Raw genomic sequence first — 17201 nt, forward strand, 5'->3', positions numbered from 1 at the left:
ACATGCTGTTCCTTAACTTTTGGAGGGCAGTGTATACTAATTGTTGCAAGTTACAGTAATAATGTAAGTTCTTAATACATAACATTAATTCATATACATATGCACTGTAACAGTAAGTTTTTTAACTTTTTTATAACAGAACTGACACTGAAATTTTCTTGAAAAATTTATTAAATATACTAATAGATTATACAGATAAAAATTTACAGAGGAGTCCATCAGCAGATTCTGCATTCTCAGAAATAAAGTTCTTTCACGTGAACAAGCTGTGATTTACTCTGGTTTCTATTCTGTTTCATTATGAAAGCACGGAGGATATTGTTACGAAATGCCCAGGCGAGGTATGATAGCTTACCCGCAAAGCAGGTTTAGGGTTGCAAGAAAATGGCAAAAGAAAGCAAGGTTGCCATATTTGGCGAGAGACATTTGGCGTCAAAATTGGCGATACGCTTTAGACAGATGGAGAACATTCTGGAATGACTTCTTATCAGTTTGGCTCAGAATGTTCTCGAATGCAGGCCAAAAGCTATATAAGCCCTTCCTGAGCTCTGAGAGCAATCAATCGAGTTAGGAGCTGTATTTAGTGTTTTGAAATGAAGCTGTCTTCACCATTGTAGCCTGAAGGCTGTGTATATTTAATAAATTTTTCAAGAAACTTTGCTGATTGTTTCAGTGTACTTGCCATAGTTTTCTGACAACTGTAAATATGTTTTGGGATCTGCCCCGAGTAATACTGGCAAATAAATTGTGTTTTGATACTTCATTAAGTGCTGTCATGAATCACTCCAAATCCACGAACCCGTAGAATGTCACAATATCATATTTTGGAAAAAATATTCCCAGAAACAGTGGCATGTTGTTTTCCAAAAATTGCAAATTTGGAACTCAGCAAAGACCTTATTCACTCACAAAATAAGTTCTTGTGGCAAGAAGACATGGTCCAAATTCAGGATCGACTTAAAACTATGAAGACTATATAATTGACGATGTAGTGTAAATACTCATATTGAAAATTCAGCTCGATTATATAGTGTAATTCTATATAATTAACTATGAAGTGTAAATACTTATATTGAAAGTTCAGTTCACATTGCACAGGACTCTATCTAGGTGAGCCCACACTTTTTGATGCAAACTACTGAAGAAGTAAAGTTCAGTCCTTAAGCATTGGGCGGTAGATTTCCTCATATTTCAAACCTGGTTGAAATTTTCCCTGTATGGGATATTGACTCTAATTAGAGATATTTCAGAATATGTGCAAATTAGCAGAAGAATTGTTAGTGTCAGGTGTTGATATTTTATGGTGAGTGTCAGGTGTTTATATTAGAAGACCTAACTCTGAAATTTTGATAACTTTTATTCAAATAATTTCAAAACACTTTAAAAACAAATGATATGCTATTTAATATCATTCAAAGTTCCAACCAGTTGATTAAGGTTGGGGATAATATCTGACAGTTTCTTACCATCACTGTTCTTTTCATCAGTTCTAAAAAACACAATAGATAGTATCTAATTATAAATTAAAGTTCAGGATGTTTTCAAATATATGACATGGATATATGCTTTAAGAAATTTATCTCAACCCCCTATTTTTTATATGCTTTTCATAACAGCACCATTGATTTCAACACTATTAAACTCATTGTTAATAAAAAAGGCATAATTTTTAATTTCTTTTAGACTCTTCTGAGCACTGAGCAACATTTCGCCTGACATCAAATTTTGAAGTTACTTTTTTTTAATAGTCTAGATTTTTTGCTAATGATAGAGTTGAATAAAGAGAATGAATGATGACAAGTTACAAATTCCTAATACATTATTTGTCAGCATTTTCTCTTGCTATGTACTGTAGCTACAGTGATATCAGCCAGTTATAAATCTAAAGTTTAAAAAAATACTACTTTTGCTTTTCCCAATACCATTAGGAAAATAACATAATAACACAACATTAATTGAGGAAAATAATGATTTTAGTTTTCAAAATCCACCTTAAATTTTACCACTTTAGCACATTGCATGGAAAAATGTACAATAATAACCTCACAAAACCCCAAAGAAAAATGTAAAATAATTTCACAACACTGTATGGAACAGTATATATTCCATTATACCCAAAGTAAACAATTCTTTGATCTAAGTCTCATCCTAAGTACTCCCTTTAACACCTATTTATATCTCTTGTGCACTTTTGCTCCATGTTTAAACTCTGCCATTTCACCTTGTGTAAAACTATTAAACAGTATTCCTTTCAAAATTTCTACCAAAAATTCCAAATGCTTCAATGACTTTTTAATGTGTTCTAATATGTTATTACTTTTAAAATCACCTTTGTAATTGCGAAGAACAGCAAATCAAAAAGTAAAGATTTAAAATCAGTTATTCTTAAGATACTGCTGTCAGTTGTATCCTAGTGCGGGAAAAAATAACTGCCTTCCACAAATAAATCAGTTTGACTCAAAGGGCTCCTGGGCTGGACTGGCCTATCCCTATCTAATTAATTTTTTTTTTATCTTTGATCATAATCGAAAATTCTGTAATAATAGCAATGTGTGTACATTGGCAGTCGATGTTAAATCTGCATTTTTTGATAATGTTGAAATCAGGGTAGCAAATATCTCTGGCACTAGGGAGCATCTAGGAAACCAGTCTGGTCATGAGAGACATGCAACAGTTTCTTCTTAACAGTCAATCAGTGGAGGAGGTAGTGGCAGTGTGCTTTATTCTCAATATTTCTGAAGGAGCTGGCAATGCAGTTGGAGTACAGAGATGAGATATATGAATACATAGAAACAATATCATACTGAAATTGTTTTCATGAAACTAGCTTTTCATATACAATTATCCAAGTTAGACAATATATATATATATATAGGATGAGATTCTAATTTTCTACTGAATTAAAATATTCATTATTTTATTTCAGACTGTAAGTGAAGACACTCTTAATTTGAAGTTTGACCATGAAGCTTGGAAGATTAAGTTATCTATTTAGATGATTACATTTTACTATTACTATTGAAACAATTATATACAAATATTTAAAATGTACAATAACTAATTTCTTAGGTAAACTTAATTTTTCTGGAGACTTACTTCTCGCTGAAGTTTCCTTTTTTCGGCTTTTAATTCATCTTCAATTGTTTCTGAGTTTTCAGCTTGAGTTTTATACCTATTTAACTGTCCTTCAAGCCTAGAAACCTGTTAAGAATATTTACAAAATCTGATTATAAGACACAAATTAATGCATACTACGCCAAAATACTACAGAGTGCATAAAATTATTTAACAATATCAGCAAACTAATACTCACACTGCTCTGCAATGTTGTTATTTCTTGTTCAGCCTTTTTTAGTCTAAATTTATAATCACTTAATTGTTTATTAGCTTCCCCTATAAAAATATAAAGATTTCAATTCATTAAAAATAATGCATTTTTGAAATAATATATTGTATCTTTAATAAATAAACAATAAAAGATCTTCCCCAGCCCATCTACATAGACAGGAAAATATTTATAATTATAACATATTTTGACAGTCAGATTTTCTTAAAATTTCACATCTTTTGGCCTTCATGAAACTACTCTGATAATATATGTATATATCTCTTTCCCTCACACCATATAAGCAGTGATATATAAAAATTTTATTCTACGAATTCAGAAAATTGACATGGTTCTTTTCATGTAAACTGTTTAGATTACAATTTAAGATTTATTGAATACTTTTGTATTTCAAATAAATTAGCTAAAAGTATTTAAAAATGTAATTTTTAACACTTTATTTTCAAGCATTAAAAAGGATTAAATGATAAAAGAGTAATTTGTTTAAAATTCTTTTTTTCATTTCATTTTTTTTCATATTGTAAGATATTAAAATTATATGTGTGAGAAAAACTTATTAGCTCTAATAATATATATATATATATATATATATAATTGAAAAGCTAGTAAGTACTGTGCTGTAAGACCTATTTGGTCTTAAAAAATTTTTGCGCAATATATATATATATATATAATTGAAAAGCTAGTAAGTACTGTGCTGTAAGACCTATTTGGTCTTAAAAAATTTTTGCGCAATATATATATATATATATGTATGTATGTATTAAACTACGTTTTCTTTTAAAATACAAATTGGTCACAATTTCTAGGTATAGATAACCTGAAATATGGAAACAAATACTAGAACTATGAGCTGGGTTTTCATTTTAGAGATCTTTCCAACATTGAAGCAATTTATTGATACAAAAATCCTACAAACAGCTGAATGGAATACTATGATGAGTTTAGTCCTAATCCTTTAAAAATAATAGAAATTTTGTTTACAATACTTCCTAAATTACTTGTTGTTTCTATGTTAGAAATAGAAATGCAATAGACCACACAAAGATAAGAAACTCACATGTGCATAGGTCATAGTGTTCGAGCTGTTATGAGATGTTAGATGACAGGCTCTGACATTGTAAAAGCAACGATTCATTCAGTTACAACTCTACTTGACATTACAAGAATCATAACTTCATGGCCAGCATCAAGGGTCTTTAGCGATCTGCACTGTGTCTGTCACCAAAGACTCTCAATTTTAGAGAGCTGGCGACCAAAGATCTTGTTGCTCCTCTCATACTGTTTCAACTATAACGAAGGGGTAAAATGCAACCAAAAAAATTCAAAGGCATGACTAATTCATTCTGCCAACTGTTTTAGACAAGGCAAGAACTCAGAATGCTCCTAAACTCCAACACAATTGGCCCTAGCAAGTTCCTCATATAATAAGGACAATAACTAAGAATAATTGCTTCTATGTTGTTATTGTTAACAGATGTTTTCATAGATTTATATTAAATGTATTTTGTTCCATATGCAAACTTAACAAATGCAACCAGTACCAGTTATCATATGGAGTCATTCCATGAGTGCAGTGTACGGTCATCACCCCAGAGTTTACATTTTTATGGGTAATAGATATGCATAAAAATTAATAACCTACTTTTATTAGCTTCAGAACCTTGTTAAAATTAACAATTTGAGAGTCACTCTGAAATTTTTTGGTTTGATAGGAATCATAGTTTTGTAAAGTTATACTTCTGAAATTTTAGATGCATTCAAAGTAGTCTCCTCCAGCATCATTGTGGGCTGTAGGCAAATTTTCTAAAGATGAAATGCTTCAAGCCATATATTTCTTGGAATCATTGAAAAAAGTGCATTTATAACCTCATCAATCTCATCTTTGAGATGCAAATGAAGTTCACACAAGTTTTTTTTTTTTTTTTTTTTTTTTTTTTTAATATTAAAAAATAGCCAAAAGTCACACATAGTTAGATCAGGTGAATAGGGTGGATGTTTTATCACTTTCATGTATTTTTGTTCCAGAAACTCAACTGTTACACCTACTGAATGAGAAGATGCATTGTTATGGTGGAGCATGAGTCCTCTAGCATTCACTTATTGAAGACACTTGTTGTACCAGTTAGCTATGTGACTGACTTCTGTCCTTCCAGCTTGATGGCTTTGACCAGTCCTGTACATCTGAAGAACACAGCATATATTACTTTTTTAATGGTATGTGGTCTTTTTACCATTTTTGGCATGGAATCATCTTCAAAGACACATACTATACTGTTGGAACATAAAAAAAATGGTATATATGTTTCATCACCAGTTATGATTTTAGAAATAATGCGGCGGGCATCATCTTTAAGTAACTTGAGGGTTTCTTTACTGATTCTGACACATTTCTCTTTTTGGTGCTCAGTTAAATTATAAGTTACTCAATGACAAACTAGTTTCTCATATACAATTATTTTATGTATGGTTAAAAATACATAAAAGGTGCAGCAATTACCATTGATTAGCATTTTCTGTATGGCAGACACATTATCCTGGATTACTGCTGACAAAGGTATTCCTGTGTGTTCTTCATCCTGAAGAGAGTAGTGACCTCTGTGAAATTCTGTAAACCAGTTGATTACAGTAGCACAAGATGGGCCTTCATTTTGAAATGCTAATTGTAGACATTGAACACATTTTCTTCTTGATTTAATCCCACTTTAATATCATTGAAAATCATAGCTTGATAATGTTCTTGCATCAACTCTTTTCCTTCTGCCTAAATTTTTTTTAATGCTAAACTACTTGCAATTGGCCAATAAAAAACCGTCTTCTATGCTAAAATAGTTCGTATTTTTAAATTTAATAATTGATTTTTTCCCTGCTACTTATCTTCTGTGCATACCGCAAAAAATTAAGAGTGACCTTTGTATCAACTTTTCCCTCAAATGTTTGTAAAAAGTTCTCAATGAGAAAAGGAATTTTATGGATTTCGTTTTAAAATAATTTATTAAATAAAAACATACATTGGTAATTTATTTAATGACGCATTTTATATTTAATAAAAGCATGGTAAAATTTGTGGACTTTACAAAGTTTACAAATATTACCATGATGAATGTTATTGGCCTCAAGCTTGAGAGTTCAAAAAATTAAAAAAGTATGGAACAATTCTAAAGGAACAGTAAAACATGTATTTTGAGAGATCAAATTTGATGTATATTGGTCCTTTGAAAGGATTATAGTGATGATTATCACCTTTACAATTAAGTCTGCCTATGTCTTTCTCACTAATAATATATGCATTGTTCCTTATTAACCAGAGAGACTTAACATATTTCACCATTATCAAATAAAACATGTCAGTCTTATATCAGGCAATCATAAGGAATATTTGAAAATTTCCACTAGAGCTCACAAAAATAGCAATTTAAATTCTCTTCCTAATTTATCATGTATTAAACATTAATTTTATCATTCTAAAGATTTGAGGTCATTTACTTTTTGTAACCAGAACTGTACTTTGCATTTTATAAACTTACATTGCATAAACTTTTAAAAAGATATTATTATAGTGCACTTGATACTTTGATAATGACTCACTTTGCACTTCCATGAGTTTCATTTCAGGGCCATTTGCCCCAGATCTCATCGAAGATAATTTATCTAATTTGTATGCTTTTTGTCTTTCTTCTTCAAGGTCTAACCTCAGACGATAAATCTACAAAACCAAAAATATTTCTTTAATGTTTGTTACTCAGTTACAAAAAGACAGTTACCAAGTTACAAAGACAAATTTCTTATGAAAAGCACTCAATATGCAACATTTCTCAATTACAAAACAAAAATAAAAAAAAATAAGCACTACAGGTACAAATTCATAAATGCAGAGAGATTTGGATTCATATAAAATCACAAATTGATGAAGAAATAGTGGTTGCCGCATAAATTCAACAGAAAGTTTAAGTACCACAAATAAAATTCAATTTTCATTTTTTACGCATTTTAAGCACATACAGCATTTCATTAACAGGCCTTCTTTAAAGAAAAGCAAGTTTTTCTCTGAAATTCCATTCAATTTCTTTTTTTTTCATAGTTCAGTTCTATATTTCAATTATGCAAAGCACTATGTTTTATAAAAGCTGAACTCAAAATTTTAATTCTGGTATGTTAACAGAATATATTTGCCAATATCTCTTTTTAGCGAAAATTTCCTGCTTTGCATATTCTGTACATTTAATCCAATTTTTTTTTTACACAATTCACATATTGTTTTTCATTTTAAAATAATTCAAATAATTCTCATAAGTTCTTAGAAAAACATCTGAATTACATAATACACAAATTTTTATACATCTTAAAACAAATCTTACCTTAAATATATTTCCAAAAAAACCTGGATACAGTAAATACTTTGCACTACTCATGTTTTTTTACTAGCTTTCATTTTCCATTCCATGCCATTTTCAATGAAATTTTATAGATTAATATTTGCTTAATGCGAATGCTTTCAGTTTTCTCACTAATTTTCTAACATATTTCAAAACAGAGGAAAATAAAATAAAATAATAATAAAAAAAAAGCTTAAAAGAGGAAAGAAATATAAGAATAATAAATATAAATTTTTCAACAGATGAACTGGAAAAGAACCATTGAAAAGCCACACAGGGATTAATATTTCAGCTTATGATAAAAAAAATGAAAGCAGTAGTAAAAAATTTAAATACCTCATCTAATAATTCTTGTTTTTCCTCTGCAAGTTTTTTCAACCTCACATCTTCAGAAAAAAAAAGAAAAAAAAAAAAGAGTCAACACAATTATAATGACAGAATATATCATGTAGTTTAATTATTAAAGAAAAAAAGTCAAACTTCAAAATCTTGCTTATTAATTAGATTAATAATTTAACTAAAGAAATATTTACTTCTTTTGAAGAAGATTGTATGAATTTAATGAAGCATATTAACTAAATATGAACATAAAGATAGATGGAATATTCTTCCAGAAACTCCAACATTTAAATTTCCTGTGTGAAATATGATAGGGTGAGCAAAGAAGAGAAACATGACTAGTTTTATGAAATAAAGGAGATATTCACTAGTTATACATTGCAGTAGATTCATCATTACCTGGGGTAATACTAGGAATGGCAATTATGGCAAACCCAAAATCATGGTTAATCTAACAGCAATTGAAAAACGAAGGAAAGATGAATAATCTGTAGTATAATTAGCAGAAAGAACTATTAATAATTTACCTGTATCTTTTAAACCTTTTAATTTTAATAAATAAATACCAAATAAACATATTCACAATATGTTTAAATTAAGAATCGTTCGTTTAAATTAAGAATACACTTCAAAACAAGTCAACAAGTTTTTATTTATAGTATCACTTTCAATTTTGAAAAATCAAAAAGTTAACAAGAAACAGAAGTCAAAATGGCAGTCTTGCAAATGAATTTTCAGTGTGTATGTGGTGGTGGTGGTGGGGGAAGGCATGAAAACTCGAATCACTTAAAAAAGTGCTGTGGATCTACTGAAAATGCCCTTATGATTCAACTTAGTGACAGTGAGCACAGTGTGACAAGGAATATTATCATGGTGCACTATTCAAGTGCTTTGAATTTATCATTACATGCTAATAACATTTTTTGAAGTCTTCTGAGAATCTATTAGTATTCATTCACAATTTGTTTTTGAGCCACAAGTTCTTTGTGAATAATCTTCTGACTGTCAATAAAGCAAGGTGACTCTGAATTTGGATTTACTGATCCTCGTTTTTCAGAAGCAAGATGAGTGCCTGTGTGCCATTCCTAGCTTTGCCATTTCATTTCTGGATCATATTAGGAAATCCAATATACAAGTTGTTAGTGTCTTAAAGGAATTTCTGTTACTTTAAGTGCATTCTATATAAAGCAAACACACATCTTCCCCCTTTAATTATCTGTCTGCTTAAATATGGGTAGTATTCACTTTCCACATTTCCTATGTTAAAAATTTTGTTCATTGTGAAATGATTATTTGATTACATTAGATTTCTGAAATCTCACTACATTTTTTTTTTCCCATTATGAACCTTCCAGAAGACGACTCTTATCTTCAAGGACTTCATGGTCTTGGAAAAGGTTTTGCACGATCTGAAACCTTATGCCCTTAATAAAGCATGCCTGTTTCACCTTAACTAAAGTATCAATTTCCCCGAATTTCAAAACACCATTGTTTCAATATTATGATATAATGCAATATGAAACATTTAAGAAACACACACTGAATGGACACATGCTTATGCATAGGGTAGAAACTTGTTTAGGATATCAAAAAATGAGAATGGACATCTTTCAAAGGATTTGCTGCAAAGCTACCAGTTCCTGCACAGAATGAGCAGTCTCACACTTTTTTTTTTTTTTTTTGCAACTTATAACAGACAGCTAATCAAATTTAACATAAAATTAAATGCTCACTATACACATATCTGTACTTTTCTACAATAAACTATAGCCAAGCATTAATACTTCAACTAAATAAGAGCATTAAAAATAAATTTTGACCCGAATTTCACATTTAGTTCTTAGAATGAGTTACCTAATGATCCTGATCCAGCTTGTTTTAGTATGTCTGCTCCTTCTTGAGAAACCAATGCCATTTTGGCAATTTTTTTTTTCCTTTCAGATTCAGTTTTCTTTTTACTATCACCTTCATATTCATCATCATCATCATCTCTCACTTCTTCCTCCTCCCCACCAACTAAAACTAAACCATGTTCCTAAAATAAATAAATAAATAAATAAAATAAAATAGGCATATTATTTAAAAAGTTTGCATCTTAAATAACCTGATTTCAGTTTAAAAAATGAATTAAATAATGTAGGAGGTTATCTAACTTAACAAATCTGATCAAATGACAGTAAAAGCATGCAGTTCTGAATTTTCATGTGTCTTCTTTAAAAAAAATTCAGTCAGAAAATTATTCATTATCTTACTAAAGATTAAAAAATTAGCCTATAATATGCAAAACCAGATGATGCACAAGACAAAAGTGTACAAGAAAGTTGCCCTCAAAATTTGTTTCTCCAAACCTAAGAAATGTCTGTGCTTATGAATTAAAAAAAAGACTGGGGCAGAGTCGTAGCTAGGGTTTTCAGCACCCAGGGACAACTGAAGATTTCGTGCCCCCTACTGCTTGCTAAGGATGGAAAACATTTAATTCTAAAATGTCGTAACATTAGTTTGGTGTCCCTTTTTCTGCGCCCGGAGACAGATGTTCCCCCTTGCCCCCCTCTAGCTACGCCCCTGCTCTGGGGAAAAAAAAAAGCCTGTCCTCTCTAAGAAATAAACAGCTAGAAATAAGTAGGGAAACATTAAAAGAAAGTAAACAACTATTCATTTAGCTGAAATGGTTATTTTTGTTTTTTTGGTTGTGTCTTTTGTTATGTAGTTCCACTTTTCAGTTTAGTCTGTTGGATCAACTGAAACGATGATGTCAAAAGTAATACCAAGAAAAGCAACACCAAGAAAGAAATCACTAATGCTAAGCAAAAGGTAAAAACTTTTGAAATTTATTGCAATAAAAACATTAATTTATATGCACGTATCTGATGTTATACCAAAAATCAAAATAAGGTTTTAAGTACAGTCAAAAGTCATTAATTCGGACACCCATAATCCGGAATGATCTATAATCCGGACCTCAAAGCTAAAAACTTTCTGCGCATGTGCTGCGTTAAAACATGTGCATAGGTGTTTACGCGTGCACGTAATACCTCTTACGACTGCGCATTTGCGTGTGTGCAAGCGCAGAATACGTTTTCGCGTGCACGTTTTATGTATAACGAACGGTATAAGCTAAAATTATCTAATTATCTATTTCAGTTAATGTTGATGATTGCGTTGTTCCTTAATTTTCGAATTGGATCCGGCTTTTTTTGCAGATTGTAAGAGCAATACTATAAAAGTAAACTTGAACTTTCAATTATGTCAAATAGAATTTCCGAATCTGGAGCTCCCAAAGGATCGTACAAAACGAAAGTATGTTTCGATGTCCATCAAACAAAAAGTGGAATTGCTGCAAAAAATGGATAAAGACATGAAGAATGTAACAGAGAGGTTAGTGAAAACGAAAAAATTTTGATTGACACGTTAGTGGGTATTCTCGGCATAGCAATTAACGGGACTTGAACAGCGAAACTTTGTAACTGAACAAAAAATTATGTCTGTTTATAGAATTAAAGAGAAAGTATTATCACATAAAACGAAGGAACTTAAACAACTTACATTGAAAGAAATGTTTAAGAAAGCAAACAAATAAATATTAAGCTTTTTCTTTTTGTAAATTTTGATACCCTTTAGATCATAATTGTTCTTTATTTCATAAATTACAGTTTCATATTTTTAATTTTGTAATTTCTGCATGCCATCTTACCAGATTTAAACTGATGATCTATAATCCGGAAAAATCGATAATTCCGAATCACCAAAGTCCCGACGAGTCCGGATTAATGACTTTTGACTGTAGTGGACTTTGAAAAATGAACTACTTATTCTAATGATCTGCAATACCATTTTTATGTTGATCTCAGGAATTAAAATGATTAAGATTATGGAATTTTTAAGAATTAAAAAATAATCATAATTATGAAGTAAAGCAAAGAATTAAATTAAATGCGTATGTAAGAAGAAAGCAAATGTTACTAAATGCCAGAAACAGTACATGATTCTGATTCCAGTAATACACTTAAGTCCAATATCTTCTTTATCTATTGACACATAACCAATGAAGAAAAACTTAATAAAAACCAAATTATCCTATAAGAAGCCACCTTAAAAATTTAAATCAAATTATCAAAAATGAATAGGAAGTATTTCTGCAGGAAAAAATTAAAAGTATACATTAAAATACTATAAGATATCCTAATGTCTACCAGATTAATAAGAGTATAATTTACACTACGCAAAAAAAAGGGGGGACAGTTCTACAGGAGTTGGACAAAAATATGGAAACACCTTTAAAAAAACATGTTTCTTTACTTAATATGGTGTGGGAAACCCGTTGGCATCCAAAACAGCTTGCAGTCTTTTCGGAATGGATAAATACAGTTCCTGTATTTTTGCCAAGGGAATATTATACCATTCTTCCTGCAAAACGGTGGCAAGTTCAAATAACAATGCTGGCGGTGGATAATGAGAACGCATTTTCCATTCCAATGTAGACCACAAAGGTTCGATAATATTCAGGTCTGGTGACTGTGGTGGCCAGGGGAGATGGGACAACTCATCCTCGTGCTCAGAAAACCAGTCCTGGACAATGTGAGCTGTGTGAACAGGGGCTTTGTCATCTTGGAAGACACCATCACCATCAGAGAACAGAGTTTGTACCATGGGATGAACTTGATCGACCAAAATGTTCACATAAGTCTTGGCAGTCATGTGCCCTGACACAGTTATCATGGGGCTAGCAGAGAACCACGATATAGCTGCCCAAACTATAACAGAACCCCCGCCATGTTTCACTCTTGGCAACAAGCAGTCTGTATTATAAGCTTGAGATGGCGTTCTCCAGACGTAAACTCGGCCAGAAGTGGGAAACAATGTGAAAAAATACTCGTCAGACCATATTACTCGCTTCCACTGCTCTATAGTCCAGGCTTTATGACTTAAACACCACCTTTTCCTGTTACGGGCATTAGCATCACTGATGAGTGGCTTCTCAATTGCAGCATGGCCAGCAATTCCCTGTTTATGAAGCTCCCTTCTAATTGTTTCGGTACTCGCAGGGTTCGGTAACACAATATTCATTTCAGCAGTAACTTTTGCAGCTGTGGTCTTCTTATTTTTCATCACAATTGCCCTTAATGATCGTCTGTCACGATCACTCAGGACACACTTTTGTCCGCGCTGAGATTTAGCAGATGATGTTTTTCCGCTTTTCAAATATGCGGAATAAATCTTCGATACAGTACCTCTTGAAACACTAAACACCTCGGCTACCTTGCTTACGGAAGCACCTACCATACGTGCTCCAACAATTTGCCCACGTTCGAAGTCTGTTAACTCTGACATAATGCAATGACAACCTCACATAACAGTACTCCGACAACAACTGAACTGTTTAGCACATTTAAGAAGTTGTATAGGTGGCGTCAGTAGTCAAAAACGCCAGCACCACCTACATATTTCATTAAAATCAATCTTTCTTTTCAAACATGCATTTCACAAGGTGTTTCCATATTTTTGTCCATCCACTGTATATCTAAGGGAGACTCTATATATTATATTACCAGGTATTTCTCTCGCCCTCCTGGAGTAGAAGTTCTGCACGCTGCGCCGGTATCCAGAGGTCCGTGGTTCGATTGCGACGAACGCGGTTGCTATTTTTCATCTTTTCTGCTACCAAAAATATACCTAATATCTCTACAGTGGTGCCCAAACTAAAATGGTGTTGTGGATGATGATTCTTCACACCCAAGATTTGGTGATTGGGTGCCTTAAAAACCCCAGTCGCACTTTAAAAAGGGAGGTATATAAGGTATTTCTCCCACTTTCCCAACGTGCCTTCGTGGTGTAGTGGTTCTGCATGCTGGGCAGGTATTTCAGAGGTCTGTGGTTTGATTCCCGGTGAAGGTGTTTGCTAATTTTTCATCTCTTCTGCTTCTAAAAAATCCTAATGTCTCTAAAACATTTTCTATATAGCACTGCTCTAAAATAACAAATATGACTTTTTCTGAAATAACATACCATTTTTTTACATATTTCGATTCTATGACTCAAATTATGCCTAAATATTAAATTTTGTAAAATTTGGAGCAAAATTTACGGAGAAATTCAAATATTTAATCTTGGCACTTTTTTTCAGTTTGTGCCAAGAAGAGTTCACCTTATCTAATTATCCTGGCTTAGGCAGCCTTTGCTACTTTCACTGCGAAACTTGGTAAATTGCCCTAGGGCTTGGTTTTATTAAGAATACAAGGGAGATACACCTCGCCTAAAAAGGCGAAGCACGATCAAATACTCGAATGGTATGTGATTTTGAAGAACTTTACATGAGAAAATTTGCTTCAGTTCATGAGAGCTTAGCGGCGAGCCGTCCGAGCTGGGAATAACTTCAGGGTGACATGGAGTAGTTGATTCGTCAAGGCCAGTCACGTGAGTGGTCACCCACCCAAGTACTGACTCCGAGAGAAACCGCTTGAAAAAGAAGTTTTCGTTTAAGCAAAGTTTTGAAAGTACTGGGCTTTCTGCAGGTGAAACTACTTAATTTTCTGATTCAGCAACTTGCATAGGGTATTGGAATATCTGAAATCCTATTTTTAGCTTCTCTGTGGTGTTTTTTGCACTTCTTAATTTTAGAATTGATGACATTAAATTTTGAATGTGTACGATGATTCCGGCATCCTGAGAAGTTGATTGCAGGTTTTGAAAAGCTGTGTTTAGGTTATCTTCAGTTAATTTTTTCTGTAAGGTATTACTATAGCTTGATTTCTTAGTTGTAGACGTAACATTAGGTTGTGTCAAATTCAGGAGTGGGAAGTTATCAGCGTTATTTTCGGGCATCTGAGATCTTGGGATATTTTGAGCTTTCTGCGGAGGTTTCTTTGCGGTGTTTCTTCTGTTTATTTCTGCCATTCTATTTTAAAATTCTATACATCCAGTATAGGAACTAATGTGGTTTTGTTTACAGAAGACACATTTAGGTTGATCAGTTATCTTGAGATTACATTCGTTCGTTCTGTGATTTTGGCCGCATTTGCAGCAACGTATGGGATGATGACATCTGTGTTGGGTATGTCCATACCGCTGGCATCGATAGCACTGGGTTGGGTGATTTCTGGCATTTCGATACTTCCCAATTTTAACATTGAAGCTGAAGATATTGTTTACATTATAGATTGCATTTCCTTCATCAGAATTGTCTAGTTCAGCAAAATACAGAGGTAGTTTTTCGAAAGTGTCGCCTTCCTTTCTTGTGAATTGTTTAATTTTTCTAACAAGAAATTTTTTTCAGTTAAATTTTGGAAGATAGCATCTGCTGAGATAATTTCTTGAACTCTTTTAAAGACAACTTTCATGGTTTTCTCATGGTCAAATAAATAGGTGTGGTAATTTCTTTTAAGTTTGTCAAACATTGCAGTAATGTTTCTATAATCTTCGGCATTTTTTGTGTAAATGAAGATTGAATTTCCTTTTAGTTGAGATTCATATTCCTCACTGCATATCAATTTTAATTCACCGTCTAATTCAAGCCAGTTTAATTTTTCTTTAGTAATTACAATAGGTAGGATTCTGCTTGCTTCTGAGTTTGGGATATTATCAGTAATATTATCAACTGAAACTTCTGATGGAAGGTTACTGATGCGATTATGCTGTGAAATATCTGAATTTGCTAAGTTTTCTTTAGTTAATTTCGCTATTTTTCTTGGGTGTGTCCAATCTGAGGAATTTTCAGTAGTTTTGGAGCGTTTGCTGGTTTTTGAGATACCTTTCATTAAATTCGGAAGGATTTGCTAGAGTTTTGCATTTTTCTTTGCTATATTTACATTTATATTTACATTTTAAAACGAACTTATATTTGTTGCAAATAAAAGATACTTAATTACATATGTTAAGTGAAAATTTTTCTCAATATTTCTATGATAAATGCTTATGTGCTGTTATATATAATAATTTGATAATATGTCAAAGATTTTTTTTAATTATTTTTATATTTATGTTGCACTACTTGACACATTTTTTTTTTTTCTTATATAGTGCCTTTTAAATAAAACTTTTTTTGGGGGAAGGAAGATAATGATTACTCTTATATCTTCAACAAAATTTTTGGAAAGAAAATAATACATATAAATTACTGAAAAGTGGTTTTAATTGCCTATTGTACCAAATTACTGTTAAACAAAAAAGTTCATAAATTTACAGGCCTAGTCCAAAGCATGCATTCAGCAGGTAAAACATCTGTGTTAAAAAGGTTAAGCATACTTTACATATTGTGAAAATTTTACTCATCATTTTCATAGCTCCAACAAGCCGTTGATCACATATACAGTCAAAAGTCGTTAATTCGGACACCCATAATCCGTAATGATCTATAATCCGGACCTCAAAGCTACAAACTTTCTGCATCGCGTTGACGCTGTTGGCTTTAGTTTTCCACATGCAAATTTTGATCGGAGGTCGATCGGCGGTAAGCTAACGTGGTTGCCGCTGATTGGCCGATGACATCAAGATCGGCGGGTTGGCCGAGTATAATATATATGTACGCCGGTATCGGTGAATCTTGTTTTTCTTGTTCTCTTGTGTCATTATGAGTTAGCATAATGCTAGTTTGCTTTTATCAAATGATTTTTAAATGTAAAGGCTACAGTGTTAGCTCTTTTTTTATTTACGGAATAAAGCAAGAATTTTATTTAGTCTTAGCTTTATTTAAGGGAAGCAAAACATGCTTTGCCTTTTATCTCCACTGCCAACAGGGTTATGGGCCCAGCGCCAACAGCTAATCAGTCATCCAGTTCAAATCAGCATTGAAGGAATGTAGGTGAAGAGGGCCGTTATCCACGAAAAGAAGCTGACCTGTCTTAGAAGTTTGTTCAAGTCGTTGTGCTCACACTTAATTGAAGATGTCATTACTACCTGAAGGTTTTGAGTTGTTAAACCATGACAACTAGGATCGATGGAAAGTCGACATGAAAATGCTGTTACTGGATAGAAATTGTTGGAGCTTCATAGAGGACAAAGAAGAAGAATTAGATAAAAGTGCAACAAGGCGTGAAAAGCAGGAGTTCACACTGAGGGAGAACAGAGCCTTCACTACATTATATTACGGAATTAAAGCTGAGTTCAGGCCGCTGATACAAGAATGTTCAAGTGGTAAAGAAGCGTGG

General features: G+C 32.3%; 1 protein-coding gene across 8 annotated transcripts in view; it reads right to left on the reverse strand.

The window, feature by feature from the left end:
* Positions 1 to 17201, reverse strand: part of LOC118193901 (leucine-rich repeat flightless-interacting protein 2-like) — a 212760-nt gene that overhangs the window by 8403 nt on the left and 187156 nt on the right. For all 8 annotated transcript variants that reach the window (XM_085819145.1, XM_085819146.1, XM_085819147.1 and 5 more), the window contains 5 exons: positions 9916 to 10096; positions 8059 to 8108; positions 6935 to 7052; positions 3314 to 3393; positions 3097 to 3201 (listed from right to left, as the gene is read on the reverse strand). In XM_085819145.1, coding sequence (XP_085675271.1) covers positions 3097 to 3201; positions 3314 to 3393; positions 6935 to 7052; positions 8059 to 8108; positions 9916 to 10096 — 534 coding nt within the window. The remainder of the gene's footprint in view (positions 1 to 3096; positions 3202 to 3313; positions 3394 to 6934; positions 7053 to 8058; positions 8109 to 9915; positions 10097 to 17201) is intronic.

The sequence above is a fragment of the Stegodyphus dumicola genome, chromosome 6 (assembly GCF_044657685.1).
Source record: "Stegodyphus dumicola isolate Sdum_Otavi_A_Nest chromosome 6, ASM4465768v1".
Taxonomy (NCBI): domain Eukaryota; kingdom Metazoa; phylum Arthropoda; class Arachnida; order Araneae; family Eresidae; genus Stegodyphus; species Stegodyphus dumicola.